General features: G+C 37.9%; 1 protein-coding gene across 1 annotated transcript; it reads left to right on the top strand.

Annotated features, from left to right (window-relative positions):
- Nucleotides 1-314: 314 nt before the first annotated feature.
- On the top strand, nucleotides 315-27,444 carry LOC121857701 (protein kinase C-binding protein NELL2-like; the record flags this gene model as incomplete). Its single annotated transcript, XM_042353784.1, is given in 13 exon segments — nucleotides 315-583; nucleotides 2,294-2,515; nucleotides 2,645-2,800; nucleotides 3,095-3,223; nucleotides 8,480-8,573; nucleotides 8,696-9,010; nucleotides 10,398-10,658; nucleotides 10,959-11,195; nucleotides 11,354-11,464; nucleotides 11,666-11,922; nucleotides 14,037-14,288; nucleotides 20,937-20,989; nucleotides 25,694-27,444. Coding segments are annotated over 13 exon segments (2,972 nt in total), but the record flags the coding sequence as incomplete, so codon positions are not given.

Genomic DNA, 27,444 nt, shown 5'->3' with positions numbered 1-27,444 from the left:
CTTTAATTCAGTATTGTACTCAGGTGTTTTTGTATAGTAAAAAGTAAATACTATTGACTTCAGAATATCTCATCAAGTGCACATGGCCTCAAAATGGTCTCAAAAGGTCCATGATAATGGTTAGATTTAAAAAAAAATCTGTGGGGGGCTAATAGCCCCCCCCCCCCCCCAGTTGGGTGGGCTCGCTGTGCTTGCCATGTTTTCTCACCCACAACTTCTTGGACTCCCCTTTTTCACATTCCTAGATCCGCCCCTTGATCCCGTACACTTGAAGGGAAATAAAATTCGTAAATATATCTTGTTGGTTTGTTCAGGTGAAGTTCGGGAAGTGAAGGTGTCTGAAGCAGTCCAGGCAGGAGCAGCAGCATTACTCAGTGGCTCACGAGAATTTACAGTCATGGCAACACTGCAACAGGAAGATCGAAATGCAGGCACCATCCTAGCCTTCTCCCGTGGCAACCAACGGTATCTGGAGTTACAGTCGTCCGGCAGAAAGGACGAGATTCGCTTACATTACATACACAATGGTGCTGTTCATGTTGAAACCTTTCCTTATCGCATTGCAGATCAACGCTGGCACAAGGTGGGTGGTTGTATTCCATTGTATTTAGTTCCTGGTCACAAGAAACTGTTTAAAGATGCGAGAGCATCAACTTTACATGTTAGAAGGAGTAATGTTATGAATGTTTTAAACTATTTAGGAAATGCAAATCTTTCCCAGAATTAAATACAGTTTTTTAGGAGCTTGGAATGAAAGAATATGTGATGCACTTATAGGATTATGTATACACTCGTGTTTAATGCATGGAAATATTATTCTGAATAACGATGTAAGATTACTGTACAGTATTTGGTCTTGGGCACATTTTTCATGAAACAGTTGTCTCATTGTCAAGAGTCTGGTTAAATTAATTTAGTAGAAGTCAAGAGAAGAGTACGGTATGTAGGTCTGCCCTCTGGGAATTTTTTTTTTTTTTTTTTTGTATGATGAACTCTCTTCATTCCTCTGAGGGACGGTTGTTATATAGTCCAGTGGCGGTGGGATGCCTTTCCTTGACGCTGGTGCTATTAAAACGTCCAGTTCTTGAGGTCTAGATACACTGTACAAGGACGTTATGGTTCCTTACCCACCTTCACTACACTCTTAATGTGCCTTGAAATGATGAAGGAAGTAGAAATAGTTTTTGCCAGGTGGATGCATCAGACCTTGGTTGTGTGTGTGTCCATAATATGATGGACCTGACAGGAAGAGGAAAGGTTTTCTTTTGCTCGCCTTCTCCACATTAATCTGAAGGTGTTTGGGTTGTTCTTTTCTTCCTCACTTGTATAGACTTTGTTAGATTTATTTAGGGCTTTGTTGTCTCAGTCTGTTAGTGACTAGAAGTTAGGCCTAAAAGTTGATGATGGATCACCTAGGGGTTCTTGATTGTGGAATTGATATGATTGTTCCATGGTGGCACTTTTGCTTCCTAGTCTGTGGACACCAGTCAGGGCCCCTTTTTGGAGATTAGTATGAATGATCTTTCCCCTATGATTCCACATCTTGTATATTGACCTGCAAGGTACAGTATTAGTTCACATGATCTTGGAGACAACTTATCTCTGAGAAACTATGTGATGTCAATGGTTTTAAAGGGTCTGGAATTGAGAACGTTTTCTATTAACAGAGGTTTAGGAAAATACTTGATAAATTGTATAGGACTGTGCGGTATATTAGTGAAACGGACTCCATTGTTTCTCTACCCCCCCCCCCCCCATTTCATTTTAGTTAACTTTCCTAAGGTGTAGTATATTTACCTGGCTTTCAGTAACAAGAGCTGACCAGTAAAGGACAATAAGTTAAATGAATCTGTAGCCAAACAGCTCAGATGACCTCCCTTCTTCCTCGGGTTTACTATATTTAATTTGAAAACTGAAGAACGATACTGTGTTGTTCTTTAACTTATTAAAGATATACCTATTGCCTCAAGAGGGTAATCTTGGCTTCTAATCTCGCTATTTTGAGGGTGAAGATGGGGGATGAATGGATGGACTACTTTCCTATTGTTCTCTTTTTCTATGTGATTTACTTTACTTTATCAGTGATTCCAGTATTTAGCTATCATTAGCATGGTACCCCTCAGACACTCAGTGATTGGGACGAGAAAGAGCTATCCATCATGTGTACGAGCTATAGCTGTTTTTTAGAAACAGATACGAGTAGCAATTTATTCATATTTTTAAATGTGATGTTATCTTAGTTGTGAAAATTTAACTTGTAGATATTTGATGTTCCTTTTGTTTACATTGACAGGTATCAGTGGTGGTGAGCGGTACCGAGGTAGAGGTATGGGTAGATTGTTCTCGCGTGTATCGCCGTTTAGCCCCACCCCCTATGACCAACCTGACGGCCTTGGCTTCCCTGGCCCCACCTATTGATCCTGCAGATCCCACACTCAGTCAAGATCCCACCTTTCGTGATGCTCCCATGGCGCTCTATTTGGGGCAACGTAATGCCAAGCATTTTTTGTTCAAGGTGAGTAATCATCAAGTATTAACTTGTGAATATCAAATTAGTGGGAAAATGTGAAAAATGTTATGTGTTTATTCAATGTACAGTGCTGTAGTCAGACAAATTTCATATTAATATTTTTTTTTCTTGTAGGGAGCACTACAGGATGTGCGTTTAGTGTCTGGGGCAGCAGGTTACCTGTTGCAGTGTCCTCAAGCAGATGCTGAATGTCCAACCTGCGGACAGTTTCAGGCCCTGTCTGACCAAGTTGACCAGCTACAGCAGCTTGTTACACAGTTGGCAACTCGGGTGAGAATCTAATTTAATGATAATTAAAGTGAATATTGGAATGAAGACTTATATGAAAATTGACAGTACTGTAAAGTACAGTATAATACTAGTATGTTTAAGACACTATCTAATGCAGTACATCACTAATGCAATAATGTTAACTATCGTAAAAAGTGGACGTTAATTTAAATACAGTAATACGCTATTTAATATAATGAATATTTTATATGCTTCCAAGTGGTGATGCCAGTTAGTAATAAATACCTCAAGCATAGGAAATAATACTAAAGATTCATGTTACATGTTTCCCAGCTGACTGCATCAGAAGCACGGCTGGCTGCTGTAGAGGAATGTGACTGTCAGAGATCGTGTAGGGTGAATGGTACTGTTAGACAGGATGGTGCTACATGGAAGAGTGGCTGCGAAATCTGCTCTTGTGTGGTAAGTGGTGACTACATCTACAGTACTACCCTGTATGGTGCTTTTGAAGTTAGTCGATATATTTTTCACATATTGTTCCTTGAATTAAATAAGTAACCGAGGGCAAGAATCAGGTAGATATAATACAGTACTAAGGTCTTTTTTTAAGTTATGTATGAAGGGAATTTTTATACAACATTGCATTACAGTAACAAAGAAACCTTACCCATCCATGAGTAGTGACCAGCCTTGTAATTCCATGCTTTTTGTAGACTTGTCATTTGCCTTTTCATTAACCAGCAATCAAGAAAACACTACAGTTTATTTCCAACACCCTACAAAACTGTTAACTCACTCAATGAATGCGAGTATGTTAGCTATAATATCTCAATTCTCATAGGTAAAGTATTCATACAAACGGTATAACGTATACATAAATGCATATCTATACATACATACTGTACACTGAGAAGGTATGAACATAATGAGGGAATGGGAAGTGAAAGAATTGTCAAACTAGAAAATACATTAATTAAGAGATGGATAGTTGGACGGAGAAGGGAAGGCCAAGAAGGGGATGGGAGGGAGGACATGCAGGAAGTTGTAGAGCACATCATTGATAAGAGAACTTGGTGTCCAGTGAGGATGTGATATAAGTTACCGTGAGTGACAGGAATGTCTTATCATTGCTCACTTCCGGCAACCATGCAGCATACCTGTATTAGTAGAAGTCTTGTAGGAATATAAAAAATTATGTACTGTATGTATTATGAATGTGTGTGTGATATTACAGTAAAGGACATTAACGAACGAGCTATGTACAGAAGAAGAGGTGTAAAAGGTTATTATTCTTTATGAAGTAGAATTGTAAAGAATACACTCAGGCTACAGAACTTACTTCACTACACAGACCAAAATAACCTTGGATTTCAAACACATTTCATTCTTCCCTAAATTTGTAAACTCCATTCAAGACATTCCTCTACATTGATCTTGCCTTCTCCTGCCTACAGCCTATTATCATTTGTTTACTCATTACATTGTGTTTTATCATGTACCCCTCTATTCCTTTTTCTATTTCTTAACTGTATCATGGGTAATCTCAATGAATTTTGCTGTTATACTCCCCAAAAAAAATAAAGCTTTATATACCACTTTGGTTTTCAGTAAATAATTGTTTCAGTATTATTTTATATATTGTAATTACCTGTATATTGAGGATTTATTATTATTATTATTATTATTACATTACACAACCTCCACCAGGAATATTTCTGTGTTTGTGATATTGGTGCATCATACACTGTAGCATTCAAAACCCAAGAACCAGCCACTGTTTGTCTTTTTAATATGCCACAGTTAAATTGTTTCTCCTCTCTCGTTCAACCTCATTTACAATTTACATTAGCCACCATTACCGTGATTGAAGTATACTGTACTCTTCTTTTCTTTTCTTTTCTTTTCTTTTATTTTATCCTCTTCACCACTGATCGGCTGGTTAGCTGCTTGGGCGATCAGTCACGTCTCTGTTACATTTCTTTTTCTTTTATCCTCTTCACCAAATGATCTGCTCGTTAGCCGCTTGGGCGATCTGTCACGTCTCTGTTACTCCGTTGGCAAGTACTGGGCATGCACCGGCTCTTGAATGTACCTGAACCTGCTCCAGTGTTGATCAAGTCTGGTCTTGAAAGAGCTCACACTCGGTGCCGATACAACACTTTCCGGAAGATTGTTCCAAGAGTTACACAACTCTCACTGTGAAAAAGTTTTCCCTCACAGTTTTCTGGACCTGCGGCTTCTTCAATCTTGAGCTGACCCCGTGTGGGGCGAGCGTCCGCCAGCTCCAAGTAAGGACACTCAACTGAGTAGTGCCCCTTGAAATGCTTTTACACCTCAATTAGGTCGCCCCTTGCCCGTCTGTAGTATAAGTTAGGCAAGTTCAGGCGCTCCAATCTCTCAGGGTAGTTGAGGTGCTGAAGTGCAGGCACCAGTCTGGTGGCCCTCCTTTAAACATTTTCAACCAACTGACAGTCCCTAGCATATCTCGGGGACCAGACGGGGTGACAGTACTCCAGATGGGGAAGCACTTCACTCTTGAAGATCGTTACGAGGGTCAGACCGTCTAGATATCTGAACGACCTTCTTATAAGACCCAATAATTTATTTGCCTGATTTACCTTCTTCTCGCAATGGCCCGAGAACTTCAGCTCATTGTCAACATACACACCTAGGTCCTTCTCACATTCAGTCTCAAATAGTGAAGTTTCTTCATCCCGTTGGGACATATGATACGCCTCCTTACCGTTGGTACGCCCCAGGTTCATACTCTTACACTTCGTGACATTGAATCTCAGCAGTCATTTCTTGACCATTCTTGGAGTTCACAGAGATCCTTCTGCAGCTCTTCACAGTCCGCTTGGTTCTTGATTTCCTGAAATAACTTGGCGTCATCGGCAAACATTTGTATGGAGGAGTGTACAACGTCAAGCATGTCATTTATGAAACAAACAAACAACAGCGGGCCCAGTACACTGCCCTGTGGTACCCCGCTTGTGACAGGTACGGGTGATGATTTCGTGCCATTAATCACCACACACTGCTTGCGGTCATGTAGAAAGTCTTCTATCCACGCTAGGACATTTCCCCGAATTCTGTACCCTTCCAGTTTGATTTTCAGCCTTTCGTGGGGTACACTGTGGAAAGCCTTGGCAAAATCTAGGTATATTGTTTCTTGTATTGATTTATGTTTACTGTATATAAATCATGAGGTAAAATGAGTTAAGTCTATTGATTACAGGTATATGAAAATAAGCAACAATTTGACTGCTAGGAGAAACCTGTTTTAATTTCTATTTTAATTTACTTAAAACACAAGTCGCCTTCTGTCTTTCAATATAACGCTATTTCCTATTTCCATATACAGTACCAGTAATATATATTCTTTACCGTTCATCTCTTAACTTTTGCTGTTTCCACTGTTTTTACATGTGGATGTACACTCTCAACAAAAACTTCTAGAACACCTGGGCACGATGGATGTGAGAATGAGCAGACTGGGTCTTGTCATCTCGGAATGGTTTCAGATTCTTCGTTCATTTTTCAGATTGCATAGTGCTTATAGCGTTGGAGAAGTTGTTGGTGAGAGTGTACAGTACAGTAGTTTGCTATTGCATAATCCTTCCCATCATATTGTAGGTGTAATATGTAACTTTCTGTTCTAACTGTAACATGCATTGTCACCGCCATCACTGCATTTGCTAAATTAACAACTATGATATACTGTACAGTACGATGACTCTATCTTTCTCGAACTTGAACATCAAACCAGTCGTTCAATCTACTATTGATTTTGATGGAAAATTTTAATTTGTTATAAATTCTTCAGTGAGCCTTGAGTGGATACTAAAATACTGTCAAACACACATCTTTTCTTTGTATATAGTACTGTACTTACCATTTTCCTTATTTTGTATAGTTAACATTACTATGCTGAAAATTTTTTATTTAGACTCTGTATGTTGGTTCCATTAATGCTTCCTGGTCAATAGTGTACACTGCTCTACTGTTCTCCTATTCTTTATAAACAAATGCTCACTTTAGGTTATTATTTCATTCATTCATTTCACTTTCCCTTTACACTGTTGTTGCATCCACCCAATCCTAAGTCGCCACTCTTGCTGCATGAGAGCGTATGTTTATCAATCACTAGACACCCTTCAACACTTGAGCCTCTCCAATTTTTTTCCCCTGATGTTTCGTATTCTCACCCACTACACACACACCCTCACCTTCCACCTGTTTTATATCTTATCATGCCATAATAGTCATTTTTACCTCCACCTATCACTCTCTTAGTAAATCTTCCTGTTATTCTTTCCATCCTTTTACTTATTTTCAATCTATCTTCTGTATCTATTTTCCCATACAGATTTTGAAATTTATGTTGAGGTAACCTTTTTTTTCCTTTTCTTAACTTTGTAATGTAAGTGTAAATTATTCCTTGTTTTAAAGATTTGTTTACTGTACTGTACTGTATTCCTAATTTCTTCAGTTTTTGTATTGTTTCTTATTTTCCTTTTTTTTCGCCATATTTGATTTTGAATTATGTCCTTATCTCATTGTTTCGTCCTCCATCACCAACACCTCTCTCTCTCTCTCTCTCTCTCTCTCATATGTACCTAGACAGTGAGGGTATACAAACACTGTTAAACAGTAAGACACCTTAACCGAAGATAGACAATAAAATCATCAGATGGTTATTTAAAACAAAGGCTTGCATTCTTTCCACGCTAACTTGGCCCATAAGCACTGCCCCTAATCTCAAATAGCTGACTGGTTCCCCTGTTTTACCCCCCCCCCCGTCCCACGACTGCACGTGTATCACCGCGTATTTATATCGACTTTTTATGATAAATGTTTAAAATTTTCTATCCTCATCTCTGAAGTGCTAATGCCTTGAAATCATTTGTATTTTGATAGTCCAGATATTTAACATTATTTTAGATGATAACAGGTCTGCTTACCAATAAATGTGAACACGTTTAGTTGGAATTTTCTATGAACCAATTGACTATTAGTATAGAAGAGGGGCGTGGCTTATGGGCCAGGTTAGCGTGGAAATACTATACAGTAGAAGTAGCACACTCCACCAACCTGTTTTATTTGTCTTATGTCAAACTCCACTATCACAAACTTGTACAATGCCACCGTACGGTAATTGTTGCTGTGCTTGTTATCATTCATTTTGTAGAGCCCTGTGCATATTATAGTTAAATTTTTACTCTCTCCTTTGCCAAGTGAACACAATTCTTATATTGTAGTTATCTCTTGCAAATCTTATAATGCATTCTTTATTTTTGGTATATGAGGGAATGTCCACCATACATACCAGTAATACTTTGTTACAACTGTTTTTATACAACCATTGAGAATCACTGCTGTCAACATCTTGTAAGTTTAGTACTGTATTACAATGTTTGTGTTTCTTCTTTTCTTTGGTACAGATAGGTGCGCCTTCCTTTGCATTACCCATATAAACTCCGTATTTATTATTTACCAAATTACTTACGGTAGTTAGTATTCGTCTCATTTCTTTTTTATCTTTTTATTTTGTTCTGCTGAAGTAAGTCACATCCACACCATCTGTAACTTTTGAGAACATTACTATCTCTCTTTACATTATTTTAACTCTTAGCATTTCATGTTTCTAAGAAACTCCTTTTCAAACTAAGCATTCTAAAATTGCTTCCTTTATGCCTCTGCAACTAACCCGTACAGCATGGTGAGGTAACTTGTCGACCAATCCCATGCCCAGCCAAGACATGCAAGAACCCCGTGTACACTGAGGGAGAGTGTTGCCCCGTATGCCTAAGTAAGTAGTTTGCATTATTTTCTTCTCATACCTTCCTCTTGTCATTCATATTTGGTGTAAAATATAATTACAGTATAGGATAATATTATAAAATGTTTCTAAATAATTTTTTCTTTCTTCAGAACAATGTTCACTGAAGGGTGTAGTATATGACCATGGGGAGACTGTGTCGCCACGGCAATGTGTAGATTGTGAATGTCGAGATGGCAAGATGCAATGTCGACGGGTTGACCCTGAAGAAACTTGTCCGACCCTTCATTGTCCTGATGATCAGCAGTTTTCAGTTCCAGGGCAGTGCTGCAAATTCTGCCCTGGCGTTGATTACTGTGCACAGGGTCATGACTGCCATCCCAATGCAACATGCATCAATCTTCAGACAACCTATGCATGCCATTGTAATGCTGGGTTCACTGGCAATAATGGTCGAACTTGTACAGGTTAGAAATCAAGTAATTTTAGTTAATATTTCCTTTACTTTGTCTTCTTTGCCACTGGTCCTATGATTTAATACAGTATGTATTATTTCCACAACTTGTTTTATTTATTTTTTAATTTCTGCAGCGTAACTTTTCTTGAAGTCTGTAATTTTACTGAACCATTAACCCTAAACTCAAATTTACCACAAACTGAACTTAAATGACACCTTTACTTATTTTACTTTACAGTAGGCTACGTATACTAAAAAAGGCTAAGGAAATTCTCCTTACCTTTGCTATTTAGTTTCTTTTTAAGACTTGATGTACAATAAATAATGGGAAATATACATTTTGAAGCTTATCATTTCTCTTCTTTTTTATATTGAATGAAACCATTACATTAGGGTGTAGGAATACTTTGAGATCTGAACAGACTCCCACCATACTGGCCTACACTAATTTTCTTTAATTAATTGAGTGTTAATTTCCTCCCAGAGACATCTTAACTGTCATGACTCACCCTGCCTGTAGTCATAAAGCGAGAAACGCGTAAAGTGAACAACATAACATATGGGATTAATTGAAATAGAGACCGAGCCGACCCCCAAACTCCACTTTTTCAGACACAATACCTACGTTGCAGTAAAAATAACTTCTTAATTTTATGATGGTATGCACACACAATTAATAATTAAGAGAAATATCAATAATATTAGGTTTTTTAACACTTACATTAGTAGAAAAGATGGCTGGGCACACGGGGATGGGGGGTTGGTTCCGAGGCAGAGGGCAGATTATTAGCCATCACCTGTATCAATTGTATCACTATCCACCACAGAAGCTTGCAGGGCCTCTTTGTCAAACCCCTCAAAGTCCATATAAGTCCATATCCTCACTATCATTATCACTATCACTGACTTGGGCCGGCTGTGGTGGGTGGCGGGTGAAGAACTCGGTAATGTTTTGATGACTGGGCGACCTTGTGCGCACCCTGCCCGCGCCGCTCTCCGCGTAAAAGAGTACATGCACCGCGTAAAGTGAGCATTCCGTGTTCGGCAGGGTACCGCGTAAACGTGGAAACGCGCAAAGTGAAACCGCTTAAAGTGGGGTTTTACTGTACATGGAGTGTATGTTACATCATGATATTTACAACATTTACCAGAGATGATCTTTGGAAGTCTTGTAAAGTTCTATGTAGAAGCCCCAGTTCTCTCAGTACTATATCACATATTACTGTATTGTGTTATTAATATCTCTACTTCAGTTTCAAATTATAAAGAAAAACTTATTAATTGCAGGAGAAATGGGTATAGCTTATATATAAAGTGGCTTGTACACTATTATCCAAAGCCACACTTGGTAGTCGGTGGTATACTGGATATGCAAATGACGATGGTTCATGTTTCAGATATTGACGAGTGCCGTGAGGTTGGTGCACACCATGGTCATTACTGTCAAGCTCACACCCACTGTGTTAACACTGTGGGCTCCTATGTCTGTCAGTGTGAGTCTGGCTATGTACGTGTAGATGAATTAACTTGTGTAGAGCGGGACGAATGCAGCGAGGGAGCCCATCAGTGTCATGAGCATGCCTCATGCACAAATACTCGTGGCGGGTACCACTGCACGTGTCATGCGGGTTATACTGGAGATGGATTTAATTGCAAACGTGAGTATCAGTTTGAAATTCTACTTAAAAAACAACTGCTAACACGAGATGAAAATTTAAGATTTGCCTTGATGGGAATATCAATAACAGTTTGAAGTATAATTAGATGAAGGTGTGTACAGTATTGCTTGGTTGTAACGATCCTGTCAAGGAAGGTATCTCATTATTGAATTAAATCTGTCCTCTTAACTGAATCTCACAGTTGCTGAGAAACACTGAGGTGAGAAACATTGAAGTATCTATAAGTTTGCAGTATATTTAACTTGCATAGATCTTAATTTGAGTCCATCTTTCTTTCAGCTATATGTAATACTACATGTGAGAATGGTGGAGTTTGCATTTCGCCTGGTAAGTGTGAGTGCCGACGAGGCTTTAGGGGACTGGCCTGTGAATTAGATGTTGATGAGTGTGCACTGGAACTCCACCACTGCCATCAAAACTCTCGCTGTGTTAACCTCCCTGGCTGGTACACTTGCCACTGCCTCCTAGGGTACACCTCCCTCTTAGCAGATAACAGCCAAGGCCTTCTTTGCCAAGGTAAAATTTATATGGTTACAGTAATCTGTACAATCAATGAAAAAAAAAATAGAAAATTGCTGAAAAATATGTGTATGCTTTAAATACATGTTTATGTTGTACAAAGGAATCTTGGTAACTTGGATACCGACTTATTTATTTTATTTATTTACTTTTAGATGTGGATGAGTGTAGTGCGGGAACAGCTACCTGCCATGAGTCGGCTACCTGTGTAAACACAGAAGGATCCTTCTTATGTACCTGTGAAAATGGCACTACCTGTTCCCATGGTCAGTTAATACTGGTTTCAGATGCCTTGTACTGAAATAATGAGAAGACAATTTTGGGAAAAATATTACTCATTTTGTAGAAATTTTAAATCTGGATGTTTGGAGGACACTATATAGTGTAGTGTAAATATTTAATCATTATTTATTTTAAACAATACATTGTGTAACTGTACAATCCGTATCATATTTTTTTGCGAACAGGGTGCGTGGTGAATGGATTAGAGCGACCACACGGTGATGTATGGACCCCTCCCGGCTCTGAGTGTTCTCAGTGTTTATGTTCGGAGGGTACTGTAACCTGTGAACGTTTTGTATGTGACTGTTCTGATCCCAAAGTTAATCTTAGGTGTTGTCCTCATTGTGATCCTCGTGCCTCTTGCTCACATCAGGCACAACAACACATCACCTTTCACAGCGGTCAGCGTTGGATATACCAATGCCAGACTTGTGAATGCCTTGTGAGTATTATTTTGTTACTCTACTTGTATTGTGGCTATTATTTGTGCATTTTTTATTATTCTAGTTGGTCTATCTTTGGTAACTTGTATATCGTATGTGATTCATAATTATTTTTTAGAGCCTTTCAGTATACAGTATTGAAAGTTTTTGGTTTGCTGTATCGTAAATGCCAAAAGATATTGGTATATGTTTTTGATTGGCAATTCCAATATATTGGATTACTTTAGAGCATGGAGATATTTTATTGTCTGTTGCAATGGTCAGAAATCTAGGATCACCAATAATAATAATAAGCAATAAGCAGCACTGTTTGGATGATAATTGTAAACTTATGTTTGCCTTATTTTTAACTTCACTTCTTTATATAAAACGACATGTCATATCCTGCTAATAGACCAGGGTGACACAAGATATTCATTAAGACTTTACTCATCATTTGTTTTCACTTGGTCAGTTATGATATACAGTACTAACAATACAGTATAATATTTAAAAAAAATCGTTTATGGTTGTCTTTTCCATAATGGAAACTGGTCATATGTTTGCCTAATTAAAAACCAGTGTATGTAAAATGAAGGGAATTAATATGAACTATTAAAATTATTCCATGTTCTCCTTAGGGGTTTTGTATTTTATATGTCACCCCGTCTGGTCCCCGAGATATGCTTGGGACTGTCAGTTGGTTGAAAATGTTCAAAGGAGGGCCACCAGACTGGTGTCTGCACTTCGGCACCTCAGCTACCCTGAGAGATTGGAGCGCCTGAACTTGCCTAGCTTATACTACAGACAGGCAAGGGGGGACCTAGTTGAGGTGTATAAGCATCTCAGGGGGCACTACTCAGACGAGTGTCCTTACTTGGAGCTGGCAGACGCTCGCCCCACAAGGGGTCACAGCTCAAGATTGAAGAAGCCGCAAGTCCAGAAAACTGTGAAGGCAAACTTTTTTGGAGTGAGGGTTGTAAACTCTTGGAACAATCTACCAGAGAGTGTTGTGACGGCACCGAGTGTGAGCTCTTTCAAGACAAGACTTGACCAACACTGGAGCGGGTTCAGGTATATTCAGGAGCCGGTGTATGCCCAGTATTAGCCAACAGTGCGTGACAGAGACATGACCGATCACCCAGGCGGCTAGCGAGCCGATCTTTTGGTGAAGAAGATAAATGAAAAGGAAAAGTAATCAGAGACGTGACCGATCTCCCAAGCGGCTAACGAGCCGATCAGTGGCGAAGAGGATAAAAGTAAAAGTAAAACTTAAGTGTTATAGTGTTAGTCATTATTGGCTTAGTTGCTTGGGTCACACATGCATATTTCTTTTGCTTAACTTTTAATTTTATCCTCTTCACCACTGATTAGCTTGTTGGTCACGCCTCTGTTACACACAGTTGGCAAGTACTGGGCATATACTGTATAGTACTGGCTCTGGAATGTATCTACTTATGCCAGTATACATCAAATCTGGTCGTGAATGAGCTCACACTCGGTGCTGTCACCACTCTGGTGGATTGTTCCCAGAGTTTAGAATTCTCACTCGGAAAAGTTTGCCCTCACAATTTTTCGAACATAAGTGAACACATGACTAATTATGTCCTCTGAGATATTTATAAACTTAATCACTTAAGTCATTCCATACCTGCCTATAGTATAAGCTAGGCAATTGCAGGCATTCTAATCTCTCTAGGTAACTGAGGTACCATAGGGCAGGCACCAGTTTGGTGACCCTCCTTTGGACATTTTCAGTCAATTGACAGTCTCTAGCATATCTTTGGGACCAGACAGGGTGACAGTACTCCAAATGGGGAAACACCTCACTCTTGAAGAGTGTTACGAGAGACGGACCGTCTAGATATCTGACCGACCTTCTTATAAGACCTTCTACTAGACTTTATTTTGCTGGTCTGAGGCAAAATCAAGATTTGAGGTGTTTTAGCATACATAAAGTTTTTTTCATCAAATAGAATTATCTCTCCTTCTATACACTGTTATTATGGGCCTTACTATTAATGGAAATTACTCAAAGCAAATGTAATTCATACATGTATTATGAACCAAATGTAATGTAACACTACTGTTTTTATGTCTTGCTTACATTGGAATTTCTTGTCTGTATCACCAGTATGGAGAAATAGATTGCTGGCCTTTAGAATGTCCACCAGTGCATTGCTCATCCCCTGAACGGGTGCCTGGTGACTGTTGTGCCCGTTGCCCCGATGATCCCTGTATGGCCTCGGAAACGAGTAATACGAGTATAGGTACAGGCCTTGCGGATACCTCTACCCCCCAAGGTTGCCATTATCTGGGTGCCACATACCCCCCTGGTGCTGAGTGGGCAGCATTGAATGATGACTGCACTACCTGCAGGTGTCAGGTGAGTCTCCTTGAAGCTTAACACATTAATAAGATGTGCAAGTCTTTCACTATACAGTATATATATATATATATATATATATATATATATATATATATATATATATATATATATATATATATATATATATATATATATATATATATATATATATATATATATATATATATATATATATATATTAAATAAATAAATAAATAGTTGTGTAAGATCTTGGAGATGATAATATTTGACTTAGTGATATATGTGACTGTCTCTGGTATAACCTGGCCAAACCTGTGTTAACTAGTACCGAACTGTACAAACAGTATTACAACAATGCCAGTTGAAATTCAGAGTATCAGATTTTTTCCAGTTTTCCATGGGAAAGAAAAATCCAGTCCATATCTATTAGTATTAACAAAAATTTAATTTCTCATATTTAAAAACATTCTTTATTACAGTATTATTGTTAAATGCAGCAGAAAACTGTGTTAAAATTGGCTACCTTGGCCAAGTTTTGTACACTACACAACATGCTAGAGGTTATTATTTTCCAAGAGGTTTGAACGACTGTACATAGTATTGAACATACTGTACTTATGAAAATGATGGAAAATATGTTTTTTATGACAAAAGTATTTTGCAGGCCTTCATTTTTTTTTAATTGCTGGTGAGCCAGAAAAAGTTCACCTCCCAATACAGTACCAAGGTGAGTAAAATAATGTCGGGAGTCCAGAGTCCACCAAGACTTCAGGCTGCTCAAGAGGCATAAATGCTCTAAAATGCATTTAAACACTTTTTTTTTTTTTAATGAAGTAGTTTATTGTATCTATGGTAATTATTTATTAGCTGTGTTTAATGTACTAACTACAGATTGTAAAAGTGAACTAAAGCGCACAAACTTTAGCTATCCTGCGATATGTTTCAGATGCATAATGGTGCTTGATAGCCATTGCTTGCCTCAGATACAAGGGATTGATCTGGGTTATGATGGCAGTTATCCCACATTACTCCTATACTGTACCTAATTCTTTACTTGAATTCCTTTTATAGTCTCTGGTCAGCAGCACGTGAATTGGGAACATGGATTAACTTTCAGTTAATTTTCTTATACATGTAGTATACAGTGCATTATAGTGAAACCAAGATTAAAAGCTTCATTTTAATGTACTATAGTATTTGGTGCATGAAATTCATGCAACAAAAAGCAAGTTGGGTGAAGGAAAACATTAGAGGTAAATTTCTCAAATTTTTTGAATGACAACTTAATTTTCCTGAAAATAAAACCATTAAACTTTGGGTGAATTTAAATTGAGTAAAATTCTTTCAAAATTTTTGCTATCATATCAAAACAGAATACTTGTACTGTACTATATAACAAAAGTGAATTCCTAGACACCTTGGTTGGAAGGTCCCAGAGATGGTCGCATATGTATTTGTCTGTTGGAAGTTTGTAGACTTATTGTGTTGTATTGTATTGGTATTTTGAATATTTAAAAGTGTAGTCGTTAACTAAAATAACTTATGTTGGCTTGATCTGATAATTAATGTATACAATACAGTGCAGGATTTGGTTATATTGTCTTTTTAAACAGATGAATTACTGTATCTCACTATAGTTTTTGTTATATCATAATACTGTACTGTAGTAATTATAACAATATTGTTTTAGTCATATGTAGTGACCTAAAAAACCTAGTTTACCATAAAGTTTTGAAATAAGTAGTTGCTCCATATGCTTACTGCCTCCCTCACTCTCAATGAAATAGTGTACTGTACTTACCCATCCTAATCATGTACAGTACAGTACAGTACAGTACTGTACTTTACACATGAATTTCAAATATGTACTGTACTAAACAGTACAAAAATATCGTTTTATTAATTTTTCATAATGTACTTTTGTTATGTCTGCTTGGATATACTTTAAAACCTAACAATGATTGTACTTCATTGTGACACATATTGTAAACAGGTATTTTATTGATGATTTAGTCTCTGGCAGCCAGACTAAATGAGACTTGTTAGTCACGTCTACAGTGACTTACTACAATGCAGTGATTAATCACCAAGTCTTCTTTCTTTCCAGGTTCTTATTATTATTCACGTGGAGCAGAGGTGATATAAGACATTAATAAGAATTATGTTAACAGCTGTATGTGTTCTGTACCCGCAATATTAGTCGCATTACAGTTTAATACTACAGTATTGTACTGTATATCTTTTAAAGGAATTATCAGATTAAGATCCTGAACAACTGCCTCCACTACTACAGTCCTGCTGATTTTTGTAGCAAGAATCCAGATGACCATTAAAAAATGGCAATTGTACTGTACTGTAGTTTAATACGTGGTTGCACATAACGATTGTAGGATACAATATAAAATCAGGTTACTTACCTATGACTAAATATAATGATATTTTTTTTTTTATTAAATTAAAACTTCACATTCAGTCTGTATTTTCTGGTGTTCTTAAGTTTAGTTATTAACCCTTAAATGGTGGCTAAGGATCCCCCCTACCCATATGCACATTTTCATTATTATTAATGCAAAAGTATGTAAAAGTATCCAAATACTGTGCTGTATACACTTCCTGTCTCCTGCCTTTCCACTTTAATTTTTTCCTCTGCCTCTTTGTATTCTCTATTCTTTAATATCATCATCACTACTATCAAACAAAATAGGTCCCTTGGGCCTTTACCAGCACAAGATGTCAAAGAGCGTCTTTCTGCCTGAGTCACTATTGATACCCTGGGGCATGGTACAGTATAGGGGAGTGGTGTCAAGGATATCTATTGGCTATGCATGAACCAATTACTCAAATGAAGTGTAAAAAACTTGAAACTCCCACAAATGATGGCCACTTTCCCTATAGCTAACGTCTTCCAATGATGGCCACTTTCCCTATACAGTAGCTAACTTCTACCAATGATGGTTGCCATTTGAAGGGTTATTAACTGGTTGATGTAGTAATGACAAAGTAATCTTACAGATGTTGTAGTGTTTGGTGATTAAAAGTCCTTCATATTTTTATAACATACTAATACAATACTGTACATTATGACCAAATATTTATTTAATTTTGACAGTGAAGTGGATCAACTGACAGTTGCATAACAACTGGGATGATCTGTGAGTGATGTGCTTATGCTGAATTACAGGCAACTTTTATTGATCAAAGTACAGTGCAATGTACAGACTTATTTCATATATCTGAACTACAAGCAATGTTCATTTATTTGAAGTACAAGCAACTTTCATTTATCTGAAGTACTGCACAGGCAATTTTAATAAATCTGCTCACAGAGAGAAATAGAGAAGTTTGGATTAGTAGAAATGTTGGCACCATAAGGCTCTATCCTTGGACCTACCCTGTTTATGATCTACATAAATGACAGATGAAAACATCAAGCCACATTGTCAAGTTTGCAGATGACACAAAGATAATTATTAAAGTAGTAAATCAAGACAATGTCACAAAAATGCATAAAGACCTACACGAGATGTTCAAATAGTCTCGAGATAGGTAAATGCTCTTTAACGTTACAAAATGCAAGACTCTACTTGTAGGATACAACAACCCTAATCACAACTATTTTCTTAATAACACATTCCTGGATACTGTCAATAAGGAGAAAGATCAAGATTTTGAGATAGACCATTCACTGATGGTGGCACAAGAAGTGGGGCCTACAATGAGAAAAGCTAACTGATATTCGAGAATTATAAAGCTTACCTTAGAATACAAAGATGGGAAAATGTTCCTTCAATTGTACAATTAGTGCCCATACTGTAACATCAGTCTGGATTAATGTACACAGGCATGGAACTCTACCTCCAGAAAGACCTAACTTCCTTAAGATGATTCTGGAACTATGTCATCTCGATTATCCAAGTAGACTGAGGGCTTTAGGACTAATAACCCTTCAGACAAGGCAAATTAGGGCAAATCTCATTGAAACTTTCAAAATCCTTAGGGGAATGGAAAACGTGAACCCGAGTCACTTTTTTGTGATGTCATGCATCCCCAACATGAGGGGACAACTACAAGCTCCCCAAGTTACCATGCAGAATGAGCATAATGAAATACTTCTTCTAACAGAAGGTGGTAGACCTATAGAATGATCTACAAGCCCAAACTGTGGAATCACAAACCATACTGGGCTTCAAAATAGCCCTTGACAAAATTATCAAGAACAATGGAGGATCCTCCTTCCCTCAGCATGGCTACCTCGAGTGGGTGGTAAATTTTAGCACAAGTTGAAGGCTTTTGATCTTTAATCAATTAATAGGAATAAGCTGTACACCCAAACTGTATACAGTACAATATTACTGTCCAGGTACAGTACTTAATTTCTGTTTCTCAGCCAGACCTAATGACTCCTCATAGTTATTTCTACTACCTCAGTTCTTCTCTTCCCCATCAACCTTGTAAAGGACTGCCAACACTATTTTATGCAGGGATGCTCCTGCTTAACACAATTACTCAAGGTACTGGATGTTTAGACCCAAATTATGGAACAGGGTGGTAATATCGATAATACACTGTATACCTAGATTTTACTAAGCTTTTAACAGCGTACCCCATGAAAGACTGAGAATTAAACTGGAAGGGTACAGGATTCAGGGAAGTGTCCTAGCGAGGATTGTAGACTCGACATGATTGCAGGCAGTGTGTGGTGCTTAATGGTACGAAATCATCATGTGTACCTATGATGAGCGGGGTACCACAAGGCAGTATATTGGGCCCATTGTTTTTGCTTGTTTGTTTCATAAAATATGTGTCGCAAGCTATGCGATCCTCCATGCAAATGTTTGCAGACGATACCAAGTTATTCAGGGAAATTAAGAACCAACCAGACTGTGAAGAGCTGCAGAGAGATTTCTGTGAGTTTCAAGATTGGTCGAGGAAATGGCTGCTAAGATTCAATGTCACGAAGTATAAGAGGATGCACCTAGGACATTCCAATGGTAAGGAGGTGTATCATATGTCCCAACGGGACGAAGAAACTGCATTAATAGAGATTGAATGCGAAAAGGACCTGGTGTGTATGTTGATAATGAACTGAAGTTCTCGGGCCGTTATGAGAAGAAGGTGACTCAAGCAACTAAACTAGTAGGTCATTCAGATATTTAGATGGTCCATCCCTCGTAACGATCTTCAAGAGTGAGGTGCTTCCCAGCCTGGAATACGGTCACCCCTCTTGTCCCCAAGATATGCTAGGGACTGTCAGTTGATTGGAAATGTCTAAAGGAGGGCCACCAGATTGATGCCTGCTCTTTGGCACCTCAGTTATCCAGAGAGATTAGAGTGCCTATAACTGCCTAACTTATACTAGACAGGCAAGGGGTGACCTAATTGAGGTGTATAAACATCTCGAGGAGCACTACTCAATCGAGTGTCCATACCTGGAGTTAGCAGACAACTGCCCCCACAAGGGAGCACAGCTCAAGGTTGAAGAAGCCACAATTCCAGAAAACCGTGAGGGGAACGTTTTTGGAGTGAGAATTGTGAACTCTTGGAACAACCAGCCAGAGTGTGTTGTGATGGCACCAAGTGTGAGCTCCTTCAAGACCAGACTTGACCAACACTGGAGTAGGTTCAGATACATTCAGGATCCACTACTTGCTAACAGTACCTATTAAAGATGTGACTGACCGCCCAAGTTGCTAACGAGCCAATCACTGGTGAAGAGGATAAAAGTAAATATAAGAGTATAGTCAAACGTAAACACAAATTTAAAGGACTCAGTAGTTCTGTGGTCATTTGATTCAACTTTTATTACAGCTTTAATTTCATAATTAACACAGTACAGCACAGTTTACTTTATCTGGATGCATCACAGTTTATTGGTGAACATTAAGTGGTCAAGTGTTTTTATATCAATAACCCAAAGATAATCTGGATTCTTTCATAACATTATCTCTCATTTAATGTATGAAAGTTAGAATTTTTTCTTAAAATAATGCCAGTCACTTTTATTATTTGAACTGTACAAATAAAAAATAAAATTGAAAATAGGGATGAATATTGTAATGTTTAAAGAATTGAACAAAAAATATTCAAAACATCAAAGATGAAAATTTAAATGCAAGAAATTTGCTGCCAAAAAGTATATTCCCAAGTGAGGGGCTCAGTGGTTTAGTTGTCTTACGAGAAGCACCAGTACTCACTTAGGTGAATTCACACCAGCTTATGACAATATAAAGGTCTTATAGTCTTGTATACCTTTTTTTTTCTTAATAATTATGTTACTTATTGTTTTATAAAGATGTATCAATGGAGTACAGCTCAGTGAAGTGACAGTTGCCTGTACTTAATGAAATTCAAGATTTGTTTAATATTTTCATCTTGCATGTTTGTTCTGTTTATACTGAATTTGATGTAAACTAATAATATTCGCTTTCAGGAAAAGTTCATTAAAATATTTAAACATTTCTGTTAATATATTAATTATTGTACTGTAATTTAAATTTACAGGAAAAATGCTGTAGTAATGACAGGTTTTTTAATCACTAGAGTACAGTGGTCCCTGTATACTGTACTGTATAGTGAAACAGATTTACAGTGTAACATGTTGAACTGCTGAAAGAAGGAGTATCAGTTCATTGGCCTTTTATATTTTTGTATGACTTGGTAACTAACAGAACTATGATATTACAGATGCCGTACTGCTGGGAGGGTGAAGGTCGGGGTGGCGCGGTCCGTGTACACCGGTAATCAAGTTGTGGCCTCTTGTTGCACGGGCGTTGCTTGTTGCGGGGCGGGCTAGTGGCCTAGCGTCGGGTAGTCGTCTTCACTCCCTCAGTTTCTCTCACACCATCAATGTTTGGGTCCTGCACGACTCACTTCTATATCTTGTCTGGGATATGCACGAGCCATATGTAGACAGTCTTCTTGCTCTCAGGGAATTGTTGAGTGCAGCTATTTCTTCACAGTAGTGTTCAGTCACATGTGTACATACAGTATTAGGCAACTTTGATAGAGGAAAATGTACAGTACCTGGATACTTTTTCATGCGTACATACAGTATTTAACAAACATTTTACTAATGGCATGATGCGATGTTCAGCACCCACACACACCCATGCGCGCCTTTCATTTTAGATGTAAGGACCTATACAATATATATTAATGCACACATAGCTTAAAGCAGAGCATGTTTTTATTTCTATTGAAAATATTAATTTTTATACTATAGTAATGTACTTTGATAAATTGAAATATTTAACTGTAATTACAGTATAAATACAGTTTAGGATTTTTTACTTTTTTTGCATAAAGTACATAGTGACAAAGCACAAGGCATGACACCTATCACAGAGTGTGAAATGGTATGGAGGAAAATATTTTGAGCTTTATTTGATACCCAAGCATTTTTATGAAGTAATTGTCTTACCATATCGTTACACTATACTGTACTCTAGTTGACTCACATTTGTTGTTGTTACACTGAGAAAATGAATGGAGAAGAAGGAGAGCAGTACGGGATAAACTGCACTATATTGTATTGAGGATTATATGTTCTGCAAATTTCAGGGTTATTTAAACTGTTCAATGATAACATTAATGTAGTTACGTAATGTGTAAAACTGGAAATGGTTTACTTGGTGAAGGAGAATTAGACAATGAAATAATGGCTGGGTAGAGGAAAGTTGAGAGTCCAACAGTTAATACAGTATTTAAGGGGTAAACTTAGTAATACCGGTATATTAATAGAATATCTCAGATTTACAGGAATGATAGAGGAGAGTTAGCAGATACAATTAAGAATTTTATTAAGATTATTAGGGTACGTTCAGTAATTAGACTGCACGTGTTTACCAAGGACAGACCATGGGGGTTGTTTATGGGAGTAGTGTTTTTTAGTAAAAATCTTCATGGGCATTCCCAGTGTAAACAGTATATTACAGATTGTTTTGATTGACTTATAAGGAAGACTTCTATCAGAAATACTAGCACCCAGTGGAATGTAGGGACAAGAAGGGTACTGGATGCTTTACAATACAGTACTGAACATTACTGTATTGATGGAGTACAGAGAAAATTTGCAGTGGCTGTGTAAGCAGAGATATGGATTTAAATGAGTAATAGAAGCAGATGGGAGTTTTGGATTTTCTGTGCAGTATATAATATAATAATTATGTTACAGTATTGTAATAGGGAATCCTATATCAAAATGAGTTTCGTAACTAAAATGAGAGAATTATGAAGGATGTTGATTAGATTGGAAATAAAAGCACAATGTGGGTGTTTTGAGTATAGAGCAGGAACGTGAATATTGTTAACAGAAAAGGTTGAACTCAAAAGTTTGAACATTTGGGATATACCTGTACGTACTAGGAATAAATGAGTGCATCATGTGTAATAGTGGACTACACATGTAATACATGATTGACAGTGCACTGCACTTAGTGTGATACTGTACCACACATCAGTTTAGCTATGTATAGTACTGTACTGTACAGCTGTGTGATACATTTAATATACTGTACTGTATATATTGTAGTGACCTTGGGTTCATAATGTTAGTGTTCTGAAGGGAAAACTTTTAAAATACTCCAATTCTTTTGAGTAATTTAGGCATTGATAGTGTGGATGTGTGAATTATTAGATGATATGATTTTGCCTTACACTCTTTTAGTCTTTTTCCTGCCATAATGTTGGTTGGTCAGAATCAAGAGCAAATGTACACACACACTTAATTCATTGTTATTCAATCATATTTATTGCTGCAAGTCCACTCAGTTGTGAATGGGTACAAAGAAAAGGCTTAACCTACAGTGTGTTGTATCCATACCACACCTACCAGGCTGTCAGACCTACAGAATCTATTGTGTCTTCTTTAATACTGTACAGTGTAGTATAGTGAAAACTAATAAGATTGGGTAATAAGAAAAAAGAGAGAAAGAGCGAATTAGAACAGCATAGAGCAGCTGCAGAAAGTGAAGGATAAATATTGTTTTTAATGAGTATCGTATTTTTTTCACATTCTGTATGTATGGCTGTGTATGCATGTAACTGAGTAAAAAAAAAGAAAAAAGTGAAGAAAGTTAAATATATCTACCCGAAATTATAACCATAATACAGCTCACAGCTCAGCCTGGTAGTGAATGGGCTAGGGGGATCTGACTACAGACACTCCTGGTTTACTGAAAAGTTCCATTCCTGGACCCTATCTGTAAGCCAAATTTTCTGTAAACCAAAAATGACCTTTCCATAAGGTAAATATGTACTGTACACTGTACTGAGTCACAAATGGCGTCTCACAAGGAGATGTGCTCGGCCGCCTTACGCATAATCCTCCCCAAATAGTGTTATGTCGTACTAGTTACCTTCCGTAATAACAAACACTTGTGCAACCGAAAAATATTTGTGACTTATGAGAAGCATTCTGTATCCTTGAATTTTCATAAACCAAGTGTTCTGTAACCCGCGGAGTGTCTGTACAGTGACGAGTTTAACTTGGCAACAATGCCACCAGCAGCAAATGAAAAGAAAATTATCTGGAAATCTTCATTGTATCAGGTATTTTTAGATTTGAAGCAGCATATATAGTGAATGAGGTTCTACTCTTCATATAGGAACATAAAGAAAGAATCGAGGAGTATGGTAGGCAAGCCCAGGTTAAGGAGCATGTACTGTCCCGGGTAGCTATCATCACCGTAAGTGACCCATAAAAATGCATGAATTTTAACTCGCAAAAACATTATGCATACAGGATATAGTTTGATCCCCTACATTTTGCATACAAATTTGATCATAAAAACTCTAATTATTCGAGTACAATTTATACAGTACAGTATACAAATGGGAATAATTCAAATAAGTCTAAGTACAGTACTTGTACTCCTGATAATCTTCATCCTTTAACATAGGGAACTGAATTCAAAATTTTTTGTGAGATTTTGGTATCATTTCTATATGAAATGAATTTGTTGTCACTACAGCTTAACCACTGTACTGTACTAGACTTCTTTAAACTGACTAACCTGAAAAACTAGAAATTAGCAGACTTGAGGTGAAATGACTGGAAAGTAGAAGGCATCACTTTAATTGATTTGTGTGTGTGTGTGTGTGTGTGACCATTGATAACACTTGCTTATTCTTTCTCATGTTGAATATTTTGAAGATATACAGGGCAAAGCATGAAACCGATAATGAATGGATTGATTTTAATATTAATCAGGTGGTGCTCATATTCCTTAAATGGTGTTAAGAGACACTTTGTGGACATTTCTGTAGCATTAGAGATTGCTTGTTATCCAAGAATTTCTTGAAAATACTGTAAGACTATGTTGGGTACTTTCCTGAATTTATAGCCATTTTATTTTTATTTTTTATTTATTTTTATTTTTTTTTAAGAAAGTCGGATGTAAACTTCACATTATATGAAGTTAAAGGTATCTTTTATATGTAAAAGAATACCCTATAATAGTCTACAGACAAGTTAATCTAAACAAATACCGGTACTTAATGAAATTACTGTATCCCCCATACACATGTTGGTTGAAAGATCTTTGTTCACGTACAAGGCAGCTGCTTCAACACATTGCTTTTTCTTCTTTTTTTAATCTCACTAAGAGCCCACTGTAGAACATTCTGAGAAGTGATACCATTGCCAGGTTTTGCTATTACATTTTTAATTTCATTAGCATATATAACCTTTTTTTTTTAAATTATGGTTATATTTAATTTTATTGTGAAATGAAAATGGCTAGCATTCCCAAGACAGCTCTTCCTATATTTTCACAGGTACTTCTGGCATTACTACTTAGCAGACATCTATCTTTTGGAGACATCCTTTGAACCATCTTTTATTCAAAACTTCACTCATTCTTGTAATGATTTTTCAGATCTTACGTGTCAGTAGGTAGTGACTTCACAATCTAACAAGGGACTTCTTGCATTTATGATGTAAAAGCAAATACAGGTATAAACCTTGTATGTTTACCAAGATTCACACACTGTGTGCTCCCTTGAATGTCCTTTGACAAAATTCATTATTGCTCTATCACTACATTTCTCAGTAAAGGATACTGCAACTATGTACAGTATATAGTTTTTGAATGAAATATTTAGATAATCAGTGTTAAGGGTTTCTTAAGTGTTTGCCTCTCTCCAAGATTGCATGGATGCAGTATTCCTATATTACTTACCGGTAATCTGTTTTCCCACGCTGCATGTTTGCCTTTGCACTGCCTGCCAGCTCAGCTATGCCAGATGTTTTTGTTAGTACAGTATCAAAGTATTTCACATTGATTTATCAGTTCATGAGTAAAAAGGACCACATAGTATAAGACATTACTATTACCAAACCAATTCACAAGTTAACCTACTGTTTTGATTATATATTTTACTTTTGTTAAGTGATATAAGTTGAATTAACATTTAAGTAATGCTTTTATGTTATACTTCAGGGTGGACAGGTGTGTTGTCGTTACCGCAGCAGCTGTGTGGGTGATGGGTACTGGACTGCCCTTCCAGTTATCCTCCATGGTGCTTCGTGGGTTGGGAACACTCCACCTTCTACTGTTGGGGGTGCTAATGTGCTTTATAGCTCCCCTCCTTCGCTGTTTCACAGCTCTGTGGCGGCTATTACTGAAATTGCCACAGGTATGGGTGGCACCCCCATCACCCCCAAGAAGGCCAAAGGGAAGTCCGTCAGGAACCACCTGCACCAGCCCAGTTTTGCCCGCACCCCGTCGCCCACCAGACCTGCCCCTCACCCTCATGCCCCCTTGGTGGTGGGCACCAAAAACCCTGTGGGTAGTACTCCCCTGCCCCATGATGTGCCTCAGACATTTCCCCCACTGGGGACAACTAGTGATAGTGACATTGCAAAGACTTATGGGGTGCCAGATACTTGGCACTATAGACAAGTATATCGAAATCCCATCTCATGGATCCGATCTCGTAAAGCACAATTTTTCAGGGAGCACCGAGAGAGGCAGAGAAAAAGAGGGCCATAAGTTAAATAGGGCACAAGATAAAATGTGTCTCAGTTTAATCCCCAAAGCCACATCACCTACCTGAGGCTGGCCTTGCCCCGCCACACCACGACTCATTCGGCAGCAGGAGATATCTGATGTATCCTTGCCTTCTGCTCACTTTATGCAGGCTTTATGAGGAATATCACCATACAGAGGATCTAATCACGACCTAGCTGGTTGTTGGGAGTTGGAATGCCCATAGGCAGGAATAGTAACCAGTTAATAAGAAGAGAAGTCCCATCTTTGTCATCTACAAATGGTGAGGCATCAGCAAGGGGTGACTGTCCCATTCTCGTAGCTGCTCCTTAGCTACTTCTTTCATGCAACTCTTATTGACAAGTTGTATTCCCCCATGCCCTCCGCAGCAGCAGCAGCAGCAGCAGCAGCAGCTATTGCAAGTTGTAGATCCCACAGTGAGGTCTGCTGTACCCTAGTCCGCCTCAGCTGTAGCCTCGCCTGCCTCTGCCTGTCAAGCGTTAGTCTTCCTCAAGTCGTGGGTCAGTGTAGCGGTGGTCCTAGGGGATGTGAAGCGCCTGATACAGTGTTCCTGGGACTGTCTGGTCCGTGTGTCCCGAATTTATCGGCTGAAACTTAGAATTCGATAGTGTAAAGCGGGTGCTCGGAGGTATGGTTGTGTTGTACATATCATGTATATAGCGCTTTAGGCTCACCAGGCCAATTATTATTTTGGTGATTCAAAGTGAATGTTGCCATAGCCCAGACTGCCATGAATTGATGCAAAGACTGTTCACTTGTTTTATCTCTGGTCATTCCATATCCTGCTAGTCATGTTAGTCTTGTCCTGATTTTGTTGCATAAGGTACTGTCAATTGTGCATTTACAACATACAGGAATATACATTCCTTTTGTCGCATAAATGAAAATGTTGAGATTTTACAAGAAATGTTATCCTGCACTATAGTTACATATTATCAAGTCTCTAGTCATTCCTAATCAATATCCTGTAATATCTGCTGACTAAACTGCCTACAGAATGATTAAACTCAGTATTGTTATCAAACACAACATTATCTGTGTATTTACTTGTCTATGTCCTGTCAACTTTTGTTACATTGACATAGAGATAAGTCACTAGTGACCTTTTGGGCTTTTTCATGTTGACATCAGCTTTGCCCACGTTCAACAACCTTCTAGACACATTTGGTTTAGGTGTTTGT

This window comes from Homarus americanus, unplaced genomic scaffold (assembly GCF_018991925.1).
Source record: "Homarus americanus isolate GMGI-L3 unplaced genomic scaffold, GMGI_Hamer_2.0 scaffold16712, whole genome shotgun sequence".
In the NCBI taxonomy this organism is placed as follows: Eukaryota; Metazoa; Arthropoda; class Malacostraca; order Decapoda; family Nephropidae; genus Homarus; species Homarus americanus.
Note: the sequence above shows the minus strand (reverse complement) of the source record. Positions and strands in the feature narration are given on the sequence as shown.